The sequence below is a fragment of the Dermacentor andersoni genome, chromosome 2 (assembly GCF_023375885.2).
Source record: "Dermacentor andersoni chromosome 2, qqDerAnde1_hic_scaffold, whole genome shotgun sequence".
In the NCBI taxonomy this organism is placed as follows: Eukaryota; Metazoa; Arthropoda; class Arachnida; order Ixodida; family Ixodidae; genus Dermacentor; species Dermacentor andersoni.
The window spans coordinates 246,605,006-246,624,455 of NC_092815.1; the positions used below are offsets into that span (position 1 = coordinate 246,605,006).

At 44.3% G+C, this 19,450-nt stretch overlaps 1 protein-coding gene across 6 annotated transcripts in view; it reads right to left on the reverse strand.

Annotated features, from left to right (window-relative positions):
* Nucleotides 1-2,178: 2,178 nt before the first annotated feature.
* Nucleotides 2,179-19,450, reverse strand: part of LOC126539858 (inositol hexakisphosphate kinase 1-like) — a 35,448-nt gene continuing 18,176 nt past the window's right edge. For 5 of the 6 annotated variants that reach the window (XM_050186678.3, XM_055075662.2, XM_050186677.3 and 2 more), the window contains 4 exons: nucleotides 10,914-11,221; nucleotides 7,908-7,978; nucleotides 6,866-7,041; nucleotides 2,179-5,763 (listed from right to left, as the gene is read on the reverse strand). In XM_050186678.3, the coding sequence (XP_050042635.2) occupies nucleotides 5,275-5,763; nucleotides 6,866-7,041; nucleotides 7,908-7,978; nucleotides 10,914-11,215 (1,038 nt within the window). In that variant the 5' untranslated portion in view covers nucleotides 11,216-11,221 and the 3' untranslated portion in view covers nucleotides 2,179-5,274. Of the gene's footprint in view, nucleotides 5,764-6,865; nucleotides 7,042-7,907; nucleotides 7,979-10,913; nucleotides 11,222-15,349; nucleotides 15,475-19,450 lie in introns of those variants that run through there. The other variant, XM_055075661.2, reaches the window with a different exon arrangement.

The window sequence follows — 19,450 nt, forward strand, 5'->3', positions numbered from 1 at the left end:
TTTTTATTGAGGCTCTTGATTAGGAGCTAACAGACAAGGGACACGGGCAGCAAAAGCAAATGAAGCGGGGCAGGGAACGGGAGTCCTTTATTTATGCCCTTTCCTAGCGGGATGACATTAGCAGCTCTGACATGGTTTCACAGAGTCTTGTTCTAATGATTGATCACATGATCCTGGCCTGTGGCAAACATGAGGAAGCTGCTCTTACAGGTCTTATGTCTTGCCAATAGCCTTGATTAGCTCAATAATTGTCTCGGAATTCTTTTAGTACGTCCACACATTCTTTGATTAATAAATTTTTGTACTGCAGGTTGAACTTGCACGCAACTTATACATTAGCCACGAATGTAGCTTGTGTATTATTGCTGCCGTCAGTGTTTTCAATTCTTTGTATACTAGTGCCATCGAATTTGCTGTGCATCCCTCTCTTATGCAATGACTGCAAAGGGCTGAATGGTATTTTTAAATAAATGTATGCCCACATATGGCATGCGCGTTTTAAGAAGAGGCCTCCGTTTTCGGTTGCCCGGCATGTGGCACGGCCTAAGGCCATGGTGAATGCTTGGAGTGTCTGTGCGTTTGACTTCACAGCAGCTTGCCAGTGCATGCCAGTGCAAGGGTACGGCGACACCAGCGTGCGAGGATGCGCCCACAACGCTCGCACCTGCAGTGATAACACCTTTGCCGGTTGCATTCGTTCAAAACTAATCCCACGAACGGGCCAGCGTGGTTAGCAGAGCCTCTCCCAAGCAATTTGCCCCTGAAGAAAGTCGGGTCCCCATAAAGAGAAAGATGTGTATTATATAGCAAATTACCTTTCTACAATACCCAGAAAAATGCACTGGAACCCTGAAAGAAGGCTGGCTAAGCCATAAAAAGTGCAAGAAGGAAAGGCCAGTGGTGATGACAATTTTAAGCTCCTACACTAAGTCGCTGTGACATCATTAATTAGACTGCATCTACTTGGGCTTAGTAAATGTTTTATCCGCAAAATGGACTGGCATTGTATTCTAAAGGAGCCAAAGAATGAACTTGGCAAGCTTTGCAAACTTCCACTGCAACACAACAGCCCAGACACAAAGAAACACTTTGAAATCCACTACGTCACACTGACACATTGGTGCTGGGATTTCAGTGCAAAATTTTTAAAAATGAAAGCTTGACCTTCATCTTTCTCTTCTAATAACCGATTATTGCAAGGTTAATAAAAATAGAATTTATAAAGAATACTTTATCAATGTAAACTATTTCGTGTTTCTATTTAGTGTCCCTTTATAGGGGAAAGTTGGGTCTTAGACAAGCATTTTTAAACTTATATGTAATTTTATGAGGTTGCTATAAACATTTTTGTTGATCTCATTTGGTTTTAACCCTTTGAGGCTTAAAACCAAAAACCGAGAGAGGGAGGCTTGCATAAAAATTTCCCTGTATTCCCACATAGTGGCAGCACATGACAAAAAAGAGAAAGTTGGGAAATTGGCGCACTTTTTAAACGTGCAGACGGTGCCGTAAATATACGGCATCGACCATTTTTGGACTTGCTTGCAGTGCCATATACTTACGTCATTGACCGTCAAAGGGTTAAGTTTATGCAAGTTTGCATAACTTTCTGGAAAAAAATCGGTTCCTTGGATTTCTTTATACGGGGTGTCGATGACTTATGAATAATTCCAAGAAATTCAATAAAACCAACCGTACTGCTGTTCACCGTGGGACACGAGTTGTAAGACTTCAGAGTTGACAAACTGGAATACACTCCTGTGAGTGTCAAGTTCGCAACTCTTGTTCTAAGGTAGAGCAAAAGGTTGGTTTTACTGTATTTTTCAAATCATGTAAAAGCCATTGCTACCCTCTTTATGGATATCTGAGGAACTAATTAAAAAAACATTAGGAAAGGACAACTAGCATAAAATTAAAACTAAATGATGGTAAATGAAAATGGACCTCCTATTCAATATAAGCGCATAAAATTCATATGTCTACAAGTTTTACGTATGATAACACAAACAAACACCAGAGTATTTCTAGTCAGATGGTCAGAGACCCTTAGCGTAGTTAACTTGCAGAGTGGTACCAGTTTGTGTTCTGCCGCAGCAGAACATTGCCCAAATGGCTGCTCTGCAAAGCCAAGCAGGCACTCTGTCAGCAGAGCAAAGGACGTCGAAGCATGAGGCACAATCGAGGTCTCCCCAAATTTAGTTCAAAACTATATCATGAGATACAACCACAACATGAGTTATGCATAGTGTTCAGCTCATCATTTTGCAACTTCCAATCGCCATCTGTGGGCAATCGTGCACGCAAGACACAGTCCATGGGAGAAGTGATGTTTCTAGTCCAGGCAGTCTGCCCCTTTCAAGACGAAAATCCAGTGCTGCACTATTGCTTAGGCGAGGCCAAAATGTCCACACTCCACATCTCCGATTGACAACACTCTATATAAAGGAACACACAAAATTTGCAGCACGAGAATACACTACACCTCGCAACAAGCACATCAATACGAAATCCAGGAAAAGAAAGGTAAACAACATTAACAGACGATAGCAATAAACTCGCACAAAAAAAAAGAAAAGTTGCCAAACTCCACACAATACACCAAACAGTTCACGGCCACGGAAAAAAGAAAGAAACGTTTCCACACAGTGGAGGCCCTAAACAAAGACAAAACAGGTCGATAAATATATATATATATATTAAATGAGCAACATCTGGCCTTGAGATTGCAAGTAAACACTTTTTGTAATTTGCACCAGCACAATGCTAACGCTTTTTGTAAAGCTGCCATTACATCTCACTTGCGCAGTTCACAGACACCATCAGTGTGTATCAGCTGAATGGCAGGCATCAGTGTACCGAAAAACCCACTAGCAACCACAACAACAGCGATGACAAAAGATTTAAACTGCTCACGCTCCTTGATTGAAAAACTAGTGCTGTTGTAAAACCCATGCTACTTCATCTCCAAACCAGTACTAGTGCACCATCACTCTTTTGTTGACTTTGACTTCCCTGATCACTAATGCGATCAAAATTAACGGTCGTAATGTGAGATCCAGGTTGCACCGACACGCATGTCTTCGAGGCAAAATATGATGCTCCATAATTTCACAAGTGTTTCGAAATCGGCTGGTGCTGCATACAAAGTGAACACTGTGAAAGTGCGTCACATACTAAAGTCATAAGACCCAAGTTTGGGCTGCAGTCTTTAAAAGAGGCAACATTGTAGTGCAGTGTTCATGTAACACACGATGAGGGCGTAGTTTAACAAAGGCCACAACAATTCGGAAGAGGGAGCCACAGAGATTTCTGACGACAACTTGGACCGCATTTTTGGCACACCGAGTTGTAGAAGTTGTCTTGACTTTAATGTTTTTCCCTGGTGTGACAGATCTTGAATCACTGATGCTAAGTTAATAAAGGCGCAAAATATTCAATTCAAAGAACGTGGTGGAAAGGGCCCCACTGGCAAGGTCGTTTGGCAAAGTACAATCCCCTAGCATAGGAGACAATCAGCAGGGAAGTGCACTGCCAATATGCCGCTTTTGTTCAAACCAGTGCTGCAGTGCCTAATTGGACGCCAGACAGAGCATGGTGCAGGAGTTGTGGCTCACAATTCTTTCTCTTCACGTAGCTTCGCCAGAAAATCAAAAACAGCCGAGTAAGCACACCACTTCTGCACATGTTCTGCTGCACATTCTGCTTGAGCAAGACTGCAGCTGTTGCTGGGAGAAGGCCATCACTTGAGTCCCTTTGCTGCACTTGGGTTTAGGGCAGTGCTAGTAGCGAGCCAAAGTACACTATGTCAGTACACATGCTAAGTGCAGTCACGTAATCCTGAAGAGGCCAGAGAAATAGAGCCAAAACGGTGACCTTGCAAGCGGTGTGTACCTAACAAAAGAACTAACACAAAACCAACGCATGCTACATTCACTGACTGGACAACATGAGCACGTAGTTTACCTAGATCACCAGATAGCACCAGAACATTGACTCCGCCCTCCATAGTAGCGGCAGTACATGTTAGGCTATATGCCACACCAACAAAGTACTGCACAGATGCACAACCGGATAGTGCTTTAATTGATGCATTAATTGGATAGCGCTTATTGCTACCAATTTTTTTTCTTTTCAGGCAATAAAAATGAAAAAAAAAAAACAAGACAGGAAGTGATTCATGCTCTCAGCTCATTAAGCACTGCTATTTAGGCTGAAAGGAACTCACTTGCTGAAACTCCTAACATCTTAGTACTTTGTAGAAATAGACCATCTTTTCATATAATCTGCTAACCACAAGACAATGAGCCAAATGTTGTAAAGAGCACAGTCAACAAGTGCCCATTGGGTTGGAAGCATCCGCAACCTTTAGACTTCCTTAAAGCAGAGCTAATAATTACGGAATACAATGTCGATTTCCACGTACCACATACGTACAGGTCAAGCACGCACCTACTGCAATATTTTTTTACATTGATGCTGCACCAGGCACAGGACAATGCAACTGGTCTTGTCGCTGGGCTGCAATCACACGATGCATCTGGTTAGACCACCGAATATAAGCGCCAAAACAAAAGAACCACAACAACTTTAACCACAAAGCTACCAGCATCTGTGCCATGTGGTCTGGAAGAAAGTCAACACAATGCAATAAAAGTGATTGCTGAAATCACCGGGCATGACTGAACTTAGAAGGCCAACAGAGGGGTAACATCAGGTGTGGTAAAGACAACTGTGGGATTTGGGCAGTGCTTGTGTAAGAGGAAACACCTCAGCAATCCCCTTCCCCTCCTCCCTCTTTCCTCTTCAACAAGTAACAATTACAGCCTTTTATCAGTTTATAATTCTGCCATCGTAAAAAAGAAAGAAAAAAATCGGCAGCAATAAAGTAAAGATGCTCGATGTCAACATTGTCTTGTATCCACGAGATGGTAGCCAGAACAACATTTCTGACAACCCACGCTGTGCAGCCACCACAGTACCCACGACGTACAGCAACATAGATGTAAAGAAAACAAATGTATTTTTACACGTGTTGTTGTCCCAAGCACATTCAGCAGCGTCTCCACCCAGCCTGTCCACAGTCGAAGTTGTGAAAGCTGGCAGTGAGGTAAGGCCCCTTGCCGACAAACTGGCAGGGCTGTTATGTATATACAAGTTTCTCTGCCTCGCACTTGCAGCATCCCGAGATACAACCAGTCACTGGCACGGTAACACCGCCGCTTTTCCCAGTGGGCGGGCATGTAACGAAACAGCACGATGCACGGGGCATCCAACCTACATGTCGACGGCCGATGCCTGCACCTCACTCAGCAGCCGCACAAGATTGTCTAGTCCGAGCAGGTACCCCGCATCTGGCCCACAGTGTCGCGTGGTGTCCCCCTCGTAGCCCTCGTGCGTCGTGTGTGCAAAGTCGATCATTCGCACATCCACACGTGGTGGCGACGGCGCGTCGTCCTCTTCAGACTCAGCGGCAGTCCCTGCTGTACTGCTGGAGTGACTGGCCTCATCGTCTTCGTGCGAGGAAGAAGATGGCGAAGAGCCTTCGTAGATCACAAGCAGCGAGGATGAATAAAAACGGAATGAGTTCTGGCGCTCAACGGCACGGCGCAGCCCAAGTAGTCGCTGCGTGACCAGCGCCGCCAGGTCGGCACGCAGCCTGTAGCCGTCGTGGAAGAACTGCCGCAGACAGTGGCGCAGGCCCCGGTCGTCCAGCCTCCGGCCGTAGTACTTGTCCCGGCACATGAAGCTGCCCGACTGGTACACCTGTGTATGGACGAGCCAAGGAAGGCCGCACATGTGTTAAGCACATCAGAAACACGCGCAAAGCGTGTAAAAACAACTACAGCCTACATGTGCTAAACAGTGTTGGTAACCTAACATGCTGACCAGCACTGCATATTTGAAGTGAACCTCGGGAAGTAGGTCATACACAAACACTGCACACAACCATAAAGAAGTCATTCTTGAGCTTCCACTTGACGATATCACGTTGTCAAACACTGCAATCAAATTCCTTTCTTGCCTTCTTTTCATGCTGTAGCCTTAACCACTGCTTCGTGGTGCAACCACTTTCGCTTCTCAATGCACTTTTCGTATTGATTTGTAGCTTTGTCCTCAACCTTCTAACAAACTTGGAGCAGCATGACAAACTAAATGCTTGCCAGGCTTCATAAATTCTACAAGGTAAAACTGGATCAGCACCTCTGCCAGTGTTTCCTACTCATTAAATGTGCAAGTAAAGTGAATGATCTCCACTGAGAGGGAACTGATCAGATTGCCAAGCAGCAAACGCCTGTTAGAAATGGTTCGAAATTCTAATGCATGAAAAGGCAAAGATGTATATAAATAGTGTTGCGTGTATTTGAGTGCACAGCTCACCTTTTTATTATAGGGACATGCAAAGCCTTATAACCATAAAGAAGGAAGGAATCAGATTCACATAATGATGACATGAATTTAACCTTTTTCTTAAATGCAGAACAGAAATGCACATGTAGACTCATCGCTTAGTACAAGATTACCTGCCGTAGTTGCTGTGGTGCTCTTCTGCCTAGCACAAGGTCATGGGTTTGGCTCCTGGCCACGGAGGCCGCATTGCAATAGGGGCAGAATGCAAAAACGCACATTTACTAAGATTCAGAGCACGTATGTGCAGCCCAGGTGGCCGAATTTAATCCCGTGCTCCCCACTGCAGTGTCCCTCATAGTGAGTGTTTTGCTTTGGGACATTTAAACAGCCCATTATTTGACTCTGCACATGATCGCCAATGTTAATGCTGCTACTGCATGACCAACCTCATGTGCAAGCCCTTCTGCACGCAGACCAAAAACGCTCAGCCCCTAAATATAGCAGGCAGATCACTGACCTGCATGCCGCAGATGCGGACACCCAAGGAAGCAGAGGTGCTGGCGGCACACTTGGCCATCTGGCGATGGCGTTTCTCCTCTGAGGCATCGTCACCGTGCTGTCGTGTGCCCATCTTCAAGTCCAGAATGCACGGCCGGCGGAAGTGTGACACAACATTCTCCAGCAACAGCAAATCTGGGTCGCGCAGGGCTAAGGAGACCAAAGCTTGCTAGCGCTGGTGCACAAACAGCTAGAGATCTGTGAAAAGCTTGAGCTTCAAGCCCCCGTAAAAAAAGGCACAAGAACCACTTGTTGGGCCTGGTTGGATTCTACTCATTTTAACCCTGTAAAACCCAAACACCATTCCACACCAAATGTAATTAAAACAACTAGTTCACCGTTATGTCTGGCCATGGAGGGTACATTCACATAAAGAAAAGGAACAATTAAAGTGTTATTTGAGTTATAAATTAATTAGTAATTGGTTTGCTATGCTGTTCGCAACTGAAACTTTGCTTCAGCATATCAAAAATATTTTTATCAGTCTCGAATTAAGCTTCTCATGCCTAAACAGCATTTCAAAGTTGTACCAAATTCAGCACACACACACACACATATATATATACATAAAAATAACTAAAATAAAGGAATGTTGGGTGTTGTGGGGTCAATAACTAGAGTGCAAACTGTAGGACATAAAGTTGGGAACAACAAAGTTCAAGTGTGAGTGGGTGCTTGTGCTGCTTTTCTCACCTTTGTATTCATGTCCCACAGTTCTCAATACTCCTACAGCCTACAACATCTTCCTCCTACAAGGGGAAGAGCAGATGGTGTTCTGAGAAAGAAAGTAGGCTCCCTGCTGAGCATACAGGGATGATAATTACAGCATTGTCAAGCAACTAAGTAGGTTCAAATGTTCCGGAAGTGTTGCAAGCCAGGTTTGTTTAAGCAAGAGCAGTGGCTTTGCATTGTAAACTACAAATGTCTTGAAGGCTTTTGAGAACTGTGGCTCCATCATACATCAATGAATGTGTGTGGTTAGTCCACGGTGGCAAGGATACATTGACTTCCACTCCAAGATGAAGACTCACGCAGCAGCAGGCGTTCCTCGTTGCAGCTGCAGATTTGCACCCTGCAAGAAAGAAGTGTGTGCCACTCATTGCAGGGGCACTTCTACCACTTCCCTCTTTCTGTTCGTCTCTTTCACCAACTCCCTTGTCACCCGCTACCACTATCAACATTACTGTCACTTCCTGCAGCTCAAACTGGGCTAGTTATTACTACAGATACTTGAATTAGTAAGCTCAAAGAAAGAAGGGAGGATCTGCCACGGCTGTGAGGAGGCAGACGAGAGCCACCGCCGAGTACGTACCAGTAAAATAGGCACGAGTGCACTCTTGGCCTGTGTTTGGTCATTACGGGGCCTTGACATTTGGAAAGGGGTGTTCCTCCCCAACTTAAGGGCGTCTCCACCTAGTACATGCTTTGGGACAATACATGGGAAATTGCCGCCATCGAAGCAGCCCAGAACCGGCCCCTCATAAAGTGGTTATGTTTGTGCTCACAAGTGTTTCCATGGGCTTTCAAGGCGCAAGCTCCTTTCCCAAGCGTATCACCCCCGAAGAAAGCGAAGTGCCAGGTTGTGGACACTTGTGCCCATTGCGGTGAACTGGTGCGTGACTGGCCGCAGCGAGAAACAAACACGCTGCCTCCCATAGCCGAGACGGGCACGTTACTGCGAGGCCACGACTGTGCTAGTTATAACTTATTCCTATTAAACTTGAAGGAATGAAGGGAAAAATGTATGAGACAGTAAGGCAATCACAGCAACACAGAATAAAGACATTGTCTTTGTAATATACAGAAGACCTTACTTTGACACTCACGTCATACACCAAGGCATGAGAGCAGCCTAGTATTACTTGGGTATCACTTAAAAACCGCTAAAAAGTTAAAATAGCATGGCACACACAGGACTGAAGAAATAGGAGGAGACACATGCACGCTACCTTCAAACTGGCAATCTGATGGACACCCTCCGCCCAGTCGACCACAGCGCATGCACAAGCCCAGCCACAACCACTCCCAATGCTATAAAGGTACATGGCAATAAAACACTAATACACCGAAAGCATAAAATTATGTAAGATGAAACAAAAAAGGGAAAGGAACCTCGAGCATGCATCAAAAACAATTTACAGGAAACTGCATGCATTACACAAGCCCGAAGAGCCCTATCTGCAGCTTAGCACTTCTGTGTCTTGTTCCATTATTTCAGTCCCGTGTGTATAGCACAATTTTTATCTTTTTAACAATGCTTCATTTTCACTTGACTAGCTTTACACCTGCTGTTGCATTTTTGGTAAGGTGCAGGCTGTCCCATATTTCATTTAACTTGTTTTACATTCAACAAGGGACTCGCAATTTACCAGGGCTCATTGGTATTTCATGATCATTAGAGTTGAAGCACAAGATCAGGACTGGGACAGCAGGAGAGATGTGGGCGGATTAATATTCAATTGCACCAACATATGAATAAAGCTAACTGGGGCCCTGACCACCACTTGGTAACCCTACTGTTGAGTACCAGGAAGCGGTGCCAAAGTAGAGAATGTCTTGTTTATTTGATGCCCGCAAAAATGAATAAAAAGAATGCGGGCACACGTTTGTGTCCTCGCTCGCTTCTATCTTCTTGTTTCCCAGAGCATAATATTTAACAACTTCCGGCCAAAAAATGTGCGTGTGCTTGCTTAATTTCAAGACGAATGTTTCTGAAGTATCAGAGCTTGTCCAGCAGATTCTAGTGGCGCCACATTGCAGTGACCACCAGTACAGAAGCTGAACCACCTAGAATCTGCTGGATGAGCTCCGATACTTCAGAAGCATTTGTCTTGAAAAGAAGCAAGCACACGCACATTGTTCAAAAATTACACCCGTCTCACATCATGCGATTTTCGTCGCACCGGAAGTCAGATTTCTGCCGCATGCGACAAAAATAGCAATTGCAGTGCAGTGTTTTGGGAAAGAAGAGAAGATACAAACGAGTGAGGACAGGAGCGCACACCCACATTCTTTTTAGCTGTTTTTGCAAGCGTCAAATAAACAAGACGTTCTCTACTTCAGCTCCGCTTCCTGGTTTCCAACACCTACCATTGCAGCATGTGTGACTGGAAACCACAATTTGATGAGTAGATGACTGGGCACTAATATCAATGTCAGTGGATGAGAGAAATTACAGAAACTGGCAAAAATCTGAAGTGCTCATATTCGGTATGCTAGTGTGCTGTTTACTCACCTGGCATTTCAGACAGAGTTAACCTTCTCCCCGAGCCTGGATGCTACATGTGCTGTGTAGTAGTGTGGTTTTGTGTGCACTGTAATGGTTGCCTTCGTCTGCACCTGTCCTGCTGTCCCTGTCTTGATCGCCTGTTCCCTAGCCTAGCAGCTCCATACACACATGACACAAAGCACCACAATAAAAGGGAAGTGACAATTACAGGGAGCAACCAGACGACATGAAATCCACGGAGAAAAAAATGAGCAGAAGGAGAATTCACTGCAGGAACCGCCCAATGCCGAATGAAAGCCAGCTTGGTTGTCATGGCAACATTGTTTCATTTGTTTTCACGAACACCTGAGCCTCCAAAACAAAAGCCGTGGCCCTGCAATAATACTGCTTGTTGTCACTGTAAAATTTGTTAGCTTCTAAAGGATGCAACGACTCTCACATAGTGTAGGAAAAGCAACCATCTTCACCCTGTCAGTCTTGAGACTTCTCAAATTTTGCTCCTCTTGTAAGCACTGCTTAGTCGCATCTAACCATATATGGACAACAATTTTTACTGTGGTGCATCACAATAAGCATGAAGAGCGGTGGAAATTTCAGGACATTGAAGGAAAGGTCAGGTAGTCATGTTTAGTAAACCTGTAGTTTCCCTGCAGTGCGTACTGATACGACCTGGTTCACGTTCTCACGAGAGCGGTACATTGCAGCTAGGCACACTTATTTGCAGTGTTTCAGACATGTTGCCGAGTCCCTTCAAGACTCGAAGCCCCCAAACACACACCTGAGTTGCGAGGCTTCACTACTGGAGGGCTTCCCCGGGCACCATGACTCGTCGTCCTCGTCGTCCTCATCCTCGCTGGCGTGCCCGTGGTGCACCTGGATGACGCCCTTGTAGGCGGGCACGAAGGGTCGCATCTCGCGCGGCACGTGCAGGTAAAAGTGGAGCTCCCTTGGAATGAGCGGCTTGCACAGGGTGCCCGGGTCCAGCAGCAACATGCGGCTGTGTCCCCCCACCTGGTGGGTGAATGGCAGCAGCACAGCTTCTGTGTCCCCACGGCCCCCACTGGCCATGTGCACCACCATCACTCCCTGCACATGACAGAATGTGCACACAGGGTTGGTGGTTGCGAGATAACCGATCAATCAAATCAATCGTATCAAAACGACTAGGTGACTGCTGCTTTAACAAAGCGCCACAGGGACTATTGTTGAGGGAGATGTATATTGCTCAAGCCTTTCTTTTTTTCATTCAGACATTCTTTATGTTGATGTTCCTTTTACCTTTTTACTTTTTCCTATTCCTATTCATATTTCTGTACATTAGTGACACTCAACAGGGGTGTAGCCAGAAATTTTTTTCAGGGGTTACACCCATTTGACCAGGGATGGGGAGGGGGAGAAAGGGGAAGGGGTGCTTGGAAGGCTGCATACTAACACACAAATTTTGGAAGGGAGCACATGTGCTCAGTGCACCGCCCCATGGCTAAATGGGGGTGTTGTCAGCTGCGAAGTGCAGCCCTGTAAGCAAGTGTGCATTGAGCAGGCCAGCTCTTGTATTGTGCTAAAGTCCATAAAGAAATAATCATTATTAAATTAAATTAAATTATGGGGTTTTACGTGCCAAAACCACTTTCTGATAATGAGGCACGCCATAGTGGAGGACTCCGGAAATTTCGACCACCTGGGGTTCTTTAACGTGCACCTAAATCTAAGCACACTGGTGTTTTCACATTTCGCCCTCATCGAAATGCGGCCGCCGTGGCCGGGATTCGATCATTATTAAAGGAAACTTATGCGATTAGAGAAGGTTCATACATAAATATCTGGAGTGAGCTTAAATGGTCCAATACAAACAATGACTAGGAATACTGAATAAACTGTCACTAGTAGTAAATACAAACAATTTCTATACACAACAATTAGTCAACAAGTTATTGTGCAATACAAACAAATGCATAATAATTTGCACTAAAGCAACAAATAGAAATAAAGGAAGTGCACTAATCCTACAATTCCATTCCTGTATTCTCGAATTCCGTTCTGGCATGAACGATATTGATTTCCTGTCCGAATTGTTTGCCTTTTTTTCTTCCTTTTCTGTTTAATTGTGCATTGATATACATGATGTGCACATGTCGGCAAATAAAGCGTAGTTGATAGTACGTCTTGCATGTGATCTTTCATCCACATATTTCGCAATGGTTTAGCGCTCCTAATGTTAAACCAAACAGCCCACACTTCTACCCTGTTCAAACGGACATGTTTTACCCCTTGCACCCTGACTGCTGAATGATCAACTAAGACGACTATGTACAGCAACCAGGGCAGTATTCATCAGTGGTTGCTGAAGAAAAGAGCCCTGGACTGAGAAACTGAGAAATGCACCCTCACAGTTTTTTAGTATTTACCATTCTCATAATATTAAGGTGTCATTTTGGAACATACATCATCATCAGCCTGTTTTATGTCCACTGCAGGACAAAGGCCTCCAATTGCGATCTCCAATTGCCCCTGTCCTGCGCCAACCGACTCCAACTAGCGCCCATGGATTTCCTAATTTGTTGGAACGTACAGTAGTGGTTAGTTGATTACTCGATTGAGTTTAACATTCCACAGCAACACACAAGCTACAAAAAATGCCGTAGTGCAGGGCTCTGGATAAAGTTGACTGCCTGGGGTTCCTTGACTTGCACCCTACCCCACCCCTCCCCACCCCAGCTCAGCACATCAACATATTTCAGCATATCAACAACGTGAGCTACCGGTCCTGGAGACAACTTGGAAAGAATCATCGCCATCGACAGCCCTACCAGCTATAAAGGAACAATCACCGTCGACGCAGCTCTGTGGGCTCGGTGACTGTACCCTGGTGCAGTTCGCTAACCGCTTTGCTCTCGCCATGCAGGTTAGTCAAACATATGCACCTCTTGCTAAAAAATCAAGCAATTATCTTCTGCTGGTACAGCTCCCGAGCCAACGGTGCTGCATCGTGATTGCCACTGAGTGCATTTATGTCATCCGTCTGCTACTAATCATATCTGGTGACGTTGAGACTAACCCTGGTCCTGCCAGCCTAGACACTGTACTGGCCGAATTGCAGAAACTAACCGCAGGCCAAACAACACCTGTGCAGGAGGCCTGAAACTGCGGCTGACCACCACAGATAAAACAATCAGCAGCCTGAATACATGCATGACCGACTTAGAGGCCCATTATCAGGCCCTCATGCCTCTACACCAAGACATAGAAATACTACAAACAACATCAACTGAAACAACTCGCCTGGTCACAGCGTTAGCGGCCCGTTTCGCCAACGCCGAAAACCGATCCCGCCGCAATAACCTGACCTTCTAAATTACTGACCCCACTACAAATGAAAGTTTTACTAAGTCTGAAGAATTAATAATTCAGATCTGCCGTAATGATTTACAAACCGAAATCAACCCCACAGATATAGAATGGGCACACCGCTTAGGAAAACACACCAAAGATCGGAATCGTCCAATAATAGTAAAATTCGCACATTGGAAAACGAAAGACACCCTTCTGTCAAAAGGCCGATTGCTGAAAGGAATAAATTATAGTTTAGGTGAAGATTTCTCTCACGTTACTCAGAAAGCACGAAAAGCCCTCTTGCATTTCGCCAAATCTATATCACTTGCATACTCTCTACGCTATAATGTCTTGTACATTGGTCCTAAACGATATATTTTTGATGAATCATCTAAATCTGTAAAAGAAATTGTGTAGCAATCATCCCGTCCTCTACAAAACAAAAATAAATCAGAACTTGCACCCAGTAATGATCTTTCATTTTCTGCAGTCTTTACTGACGCATGCAGTTATCTTCCAAAGCGCGAGCTTGTATCTAACATATCATCAACAGGCAGCGATTTGGTCATTCTAACAGAAGCTTGGCTACACAATGACGTCACTGATATCGAAGTTTTGGCCAAGCTACCCGACTTCCAAGTTTATCGAACTGACCGCGTAGGCACAAGGGGTGGCAGTGTTTTTGTAGCAGTTCACCGGCAACTTTTGTGTTCATTTATTAACATAGCATCAAAACTCGAAATACTATTGCTATTATATCGTGCATCACCATTTACAGTGCTGCAGGGGGTTTGCTACAAGCCTTCCCATGCCACTCCTGAATTTTGTGGGGTGCTCAATAACAACTTAATACAAGTTACAACCAACCTACCCTAATGCCTCCATCCTACTTTTCGAGGACTCTAATTCCCCAAACATAGACTGGAGCAACTTACAACATTCTTCAATAGTAGGTCTCCCAGAGGCAAAGAATTTTACCGACATCTGTTTGAACTTTAATTTGACACAATTAGTTTCAGAGCCAACGCCCGTCACGCCAGAGTCTGCAACCATTCTAGACCTAATCCTGACTAATAATCCCAGTACCCTCTCATCAATTGCACACCTTCGTGGAATTAGTGACCATAATGTCATTCATGCTACTTTCTCTTTTCCTGTAACACCAAATAAGACACATAAGAAAACTATAAGACTTTACGAAAAGGGTGACTATGACGCAATTAACCGCGAACTTGAGGCGTTCTTCCCCACATTTGAAGCCGCATATTGCAATCAGTCAATATTTGATAACTGCTTGATGTTTAAGGATAAGTTAACAGATCTGGCTAACAAATCTATTAATAAAATTCACATTCGCTCCAGTAATCAAAAAACATGGTTTACTAATGCCTTAAAAAAACTCGAAAATAAAAAGAAACGTCTTTACCAAGCGGCTAAAAATAACGGAAACTCGCATCGATGGGAAATCTACTACAAAGTTGAAAACTAATATCTGATTGCTATCCGCAGCGCAAAGCGTTCCTTTTATGGCACCAAACTCCCAAATTTGCTGCGCACTAACCAAAGTCAATTTTAGGAAGTAATAAACCCTCAACCTGTTTGCACTATTATGCTCACCAATGACGCACACGAGACGATCACCGATACTGAATGCACTGACACTTTTTTCCGCATTTGCAACAGTATTCACGAAAGAAATCGAAACAAATATTTCTTTACCTTTGTACAATATTGAAGGTCACATGCCATGCATCACATTTTGTGCTCACGGAATTTCATCCATGACCCAGAGGACTAAGCTATCATCTTCATTCGGCATTGATGAAATTAACTCTAAAGTTTTAAGAAACACAAGACACATGACTGCATCATACTTGTCCTTACTGTTCTCACAGTCACTCTCTTCAGGAAAGATGCCGGGTGATTGGAAAGTGGGAAACGTCGTTGCAGTCTACAAGACAGGTAACAGGAATTCTCCATTATATTATCGACCAATCTCGCTAACAAGCGTGCTGTGCAGAATCGTGGAACATGTCATCTACTCTCATCATTGACCTTCTTGGACAGTAATCACTTTTTTCACCCTTCACAACATGGTTTTCGCAAAGGTTTCTCTTGCGAAACTCAATTAGCTCTTTTCATTCATGACTTGCATGCTAACCTTGACATCAATGTAGAAACTGACGCAATCTTTTTGGATTTTGCAAAAGCATTTGATAAAGTATCCCACCGACATTTGCAATTAAAACTTCAACTGTTGAACTTGGACCCTAACATTCTAATCTGGATAAAGGAATTTTTGTCTAATCGCACACAAATGGTTTTGGTCAATAATAACCTATCAAGTCCCCTCCCAGTAACCTCTGGCATGCCCCAAGGATCTGTTCTTGGTCCCCTGTTATTTTTAATATATATTAATGATTTACCTCAGTGTGTCTCCTGTAATATCCGCATGTTTGCACATGACTGCATCATCTACCGCTCTATCAATAACTCCTCTGACCATACTGCTCTCCAAAATGATCTGAACAGTGGTTTAGAATGGTGCAGCAATTCGCTGATGACCCTTAACGCCAACAAATGTAAATTCGTGTCCTTCTCCCGCCATCGCAACCCTTTCTTCTTTCCATATACAATTAATAATGCACCATTAGAATCGGTACAATCCTACAAATATCTAGGTGCGACCCTATCTCACGATCTATCTTGGCGGGCACATGTCACTAGCATTATCTCTGCAGCTAACAAAACCTTAGGTTTTCTAAAACGGAATCTACGGCACATCCCAACACATATAAAATTACTAGCATATAAGTCACTTGTCAGGCCTAAACTGGAATATGCGTCTGCCATCTGGAACCCGCATCACGCATATCTCACCGACGCATTAGAATCAGTTCAAAATAGTGCAGTTAGATTCATTCATGCCTCATACTCATACGACGTCAGCGTTTCATCTCTGAAATCACAATCCGGCTTGTCAATGCCTTCATGTCGACGTCACATTTCCAGTCTTTCCCTGTACCACAAGTTCTTCTTTTCTTCCCTTAATCAAGAGCCTTACATCACAGCAGCAGTATCTCATCGCACTAGCCATCCACTTCAAGTAGCGTGCGTACATACACGAAAAACCACCTTCACAGCCTCCTTTTTCTTCTGTACCGCCACAGACTGAAACGGCCTTCCCACCAATATGGCTACTACCACTTGTCCATCTTCGTTCACAGAACTTGTAGCCAACCATTTTGTTAAATTATTTCTCACGATGTTTTTGCTATTTTTATAAAAACCCACCCCTTACGTAATGCCCCTACGGGGGACTTTTAAGGTAATAAACTGAACTGAACTGAGCACATGTACTGAGCGGGCACAGGTATCCATTAACAACAGAAATTATAGAAGCCAGGAGCGTATGTGTAAGCCAGCTGTCTATTTAATCTTTGAATGATGGCGTAAGTGATTGTGGAACTGCGGATTGCTGTTATTTTCTTGTTCGTGTTCGGAGTTCATGTTATGACTGTTTTGATCATGTTATCAAACCTGCATTCCACAAACAGCTGTTGTCCTGCAAGTGTGTCACTTCTGCAGTACAGTGTCAGTCGCTAACACGTGGCAGCACTGTTTTCCTTCCGTTCCTTTGTTTGTTTAGAGGCATTGTAAAATATTTGCCTGCTTCCATGAAGTGTGAGCTCGGTTAACCTGTGTAGCCGTTCCAAGCATGTCTTGCCGGCAGGGATTCAGATTGTTTAGTGGCCTCTATACAACCTAAACAATCCGCTCGTGCCTGAAACAGCTATGTACAGGGGAAAAAAAAGAACAACCTTAGGAGTGCATCAAAAACATAGAATATCTCTTTAGTGTCTGCAGGGACCAGTGGACTACAAAGACAATGACTTTTTGCATTCAAGAGTGCAACTGACAATACTGATATATAAGTGTAACAACCACATGAAGCCAGCAGAACCTGGCTCACTGCATAGTGACTTGACTCGGGCAGCCTTGAAGATTTGAGGTAGTGTAGAAGGGTTTACTAGCCATTTGCTTGCTCCCAAGTCCATGTACTATGTGATGCAGGCAGTTAGAAGGATGCTCCCCATCCACCACCATGGCTGTGAATGGTGCCGGATAATACTCCCACGGCCAGGTTTAGTACACCCACAAGTACCGAAGAAAGTGAAAAGGAGGGTACAGCTGCCATCGTAGCTAAAGTGACGGAGCATTGCCCACGTCATGTGAAGGCCGTGTGTTTGGCTCCCACTGGCAGCAAGTTGTCTATCCTTCGACAGTCATTTCCATTTTCCTTTTCAACTTTACTGTTCAATTAAAAAGACACCATTTCCTATACATTTATTTTTAAGGCAGAAAGCTGGCGCTTATTCGTATAAGGCCACATAGCACTAGCGCGTAAAAAAGGACACGGACAGGAACATTTGGTGTGTTCGGCGAGTCCTTTTCCATGTTCCTGTCCGTGTCCTTTTTTATGCGCTAGCGCGATGTGCCCTTATACCTATCCATTTCCTTGGTTTCATAATTGTTACCAGAGAGTTTTTTTATATTACCTTGAAGAAAAGGTGATGGCGCCGTTTATTGGAGTTTCCCAACAGGTGCACTTTTTAGCACTTAAACATATCAGCGCTGTTCGCTTCATGCATGTTGTCGTGCTTCAAGAGCCAGAGACAAAAGGACATTACAGACCACTTTAACCTATAAAAAAGATTTGAATTAGTTAATTTTGCTGCCACTTGTGAACTTAACCTTTGGATAGTTTGAACAAATTTTGTGCTTCTGCAAGGGCTGAATTAATGAGATTTGACTGTAGAACTTCCCTTGGCACCCAGTCTGTTACAAAACCGCTGGTCAGCTGCTCTATGCACCACTACATATCTGTCCACTTCCTGAAAATTTTAACTATCATATCAGCAACCCACTTTTCCTTTCTATTCTGTACAAGGATTCCTCTTTAATGTTTCTTTAGCCCTACCACCCAAGTACTTTCCTGCAAAAGTGAGTTAAATATGTCCCATGTTTTTTTTTCCTTTCGATGATGTTAGGCTATCAAGTTCTCAGCGATGAAATATTAACTGCAGGGCTTATTTCATGTACTCAATGAAGACATTGAATAACACAACGTGCAAGAAAGGAAGCTTTTTCAACAATATGTAAATGTATTATAAGCACTTTTCAGTGTCACTGACGTATCGGAACTCTTGCGCGTTTCCGTCCTGCCGTGTTCCTTTTGATATTCCTTTTGTCAGATAGGAATGCGAGGACCACAACCCAAAATAAGCCGTTGCGTTCGTTTTACGATATCCGAGAAAAAAAACCTGACAATGAAAGGGTGCATGAAAAATGAAATGCATGAGAGCAAAAGAAATGTAAACTGCAAAATAATATGTAGCACAAGTAAGTGCCCACACTCCACGGTAGGCAGTGGAATGAGCAAGACATGCATGACTCTTTGTGCGGATGAGTAGGATTTGTCCTTGGCAATGTTAACAAAAATTGGCAGTTTCGCCCGAGCAGTGAAGTGCAGAACGCGACAGTGTTCTAACAGCACGATGGGACATGTTGGCTCTACTCAGCACGCGAGATAACTGGCACTGTGTAGAAGGAACAGCACCCAGGCGTACCGCAACGCTGACGCGATGACAAGCCCGACCAACGGCATCTGCGGTGTCGCACCTCGATGGCACACGAAACCAGGCCAATGGGAAGGCTTTGGTGTTAGTTGAATGAAAGGATAAAGATAGCTTTGCTTTAGCTCGACTTATGCTGTCTGTTCTGCTCAGACCGGTGTATGCATGGCGGTGTGGTGTGCACATAGCTGCGCAGCAGGAACGCTAGTGTTCGTGCGATCGATGGTCATGCCAGGCAGCACAAGGCAGAACGCTGCCCTGGCCTCGCTGTAAGAGATGACTGAGCCGAGCCTGAAGGCGAATCCTCTCGGCTTTGTCGCCTTTGCAGCCAAGTGCACTGCAGGTTGCT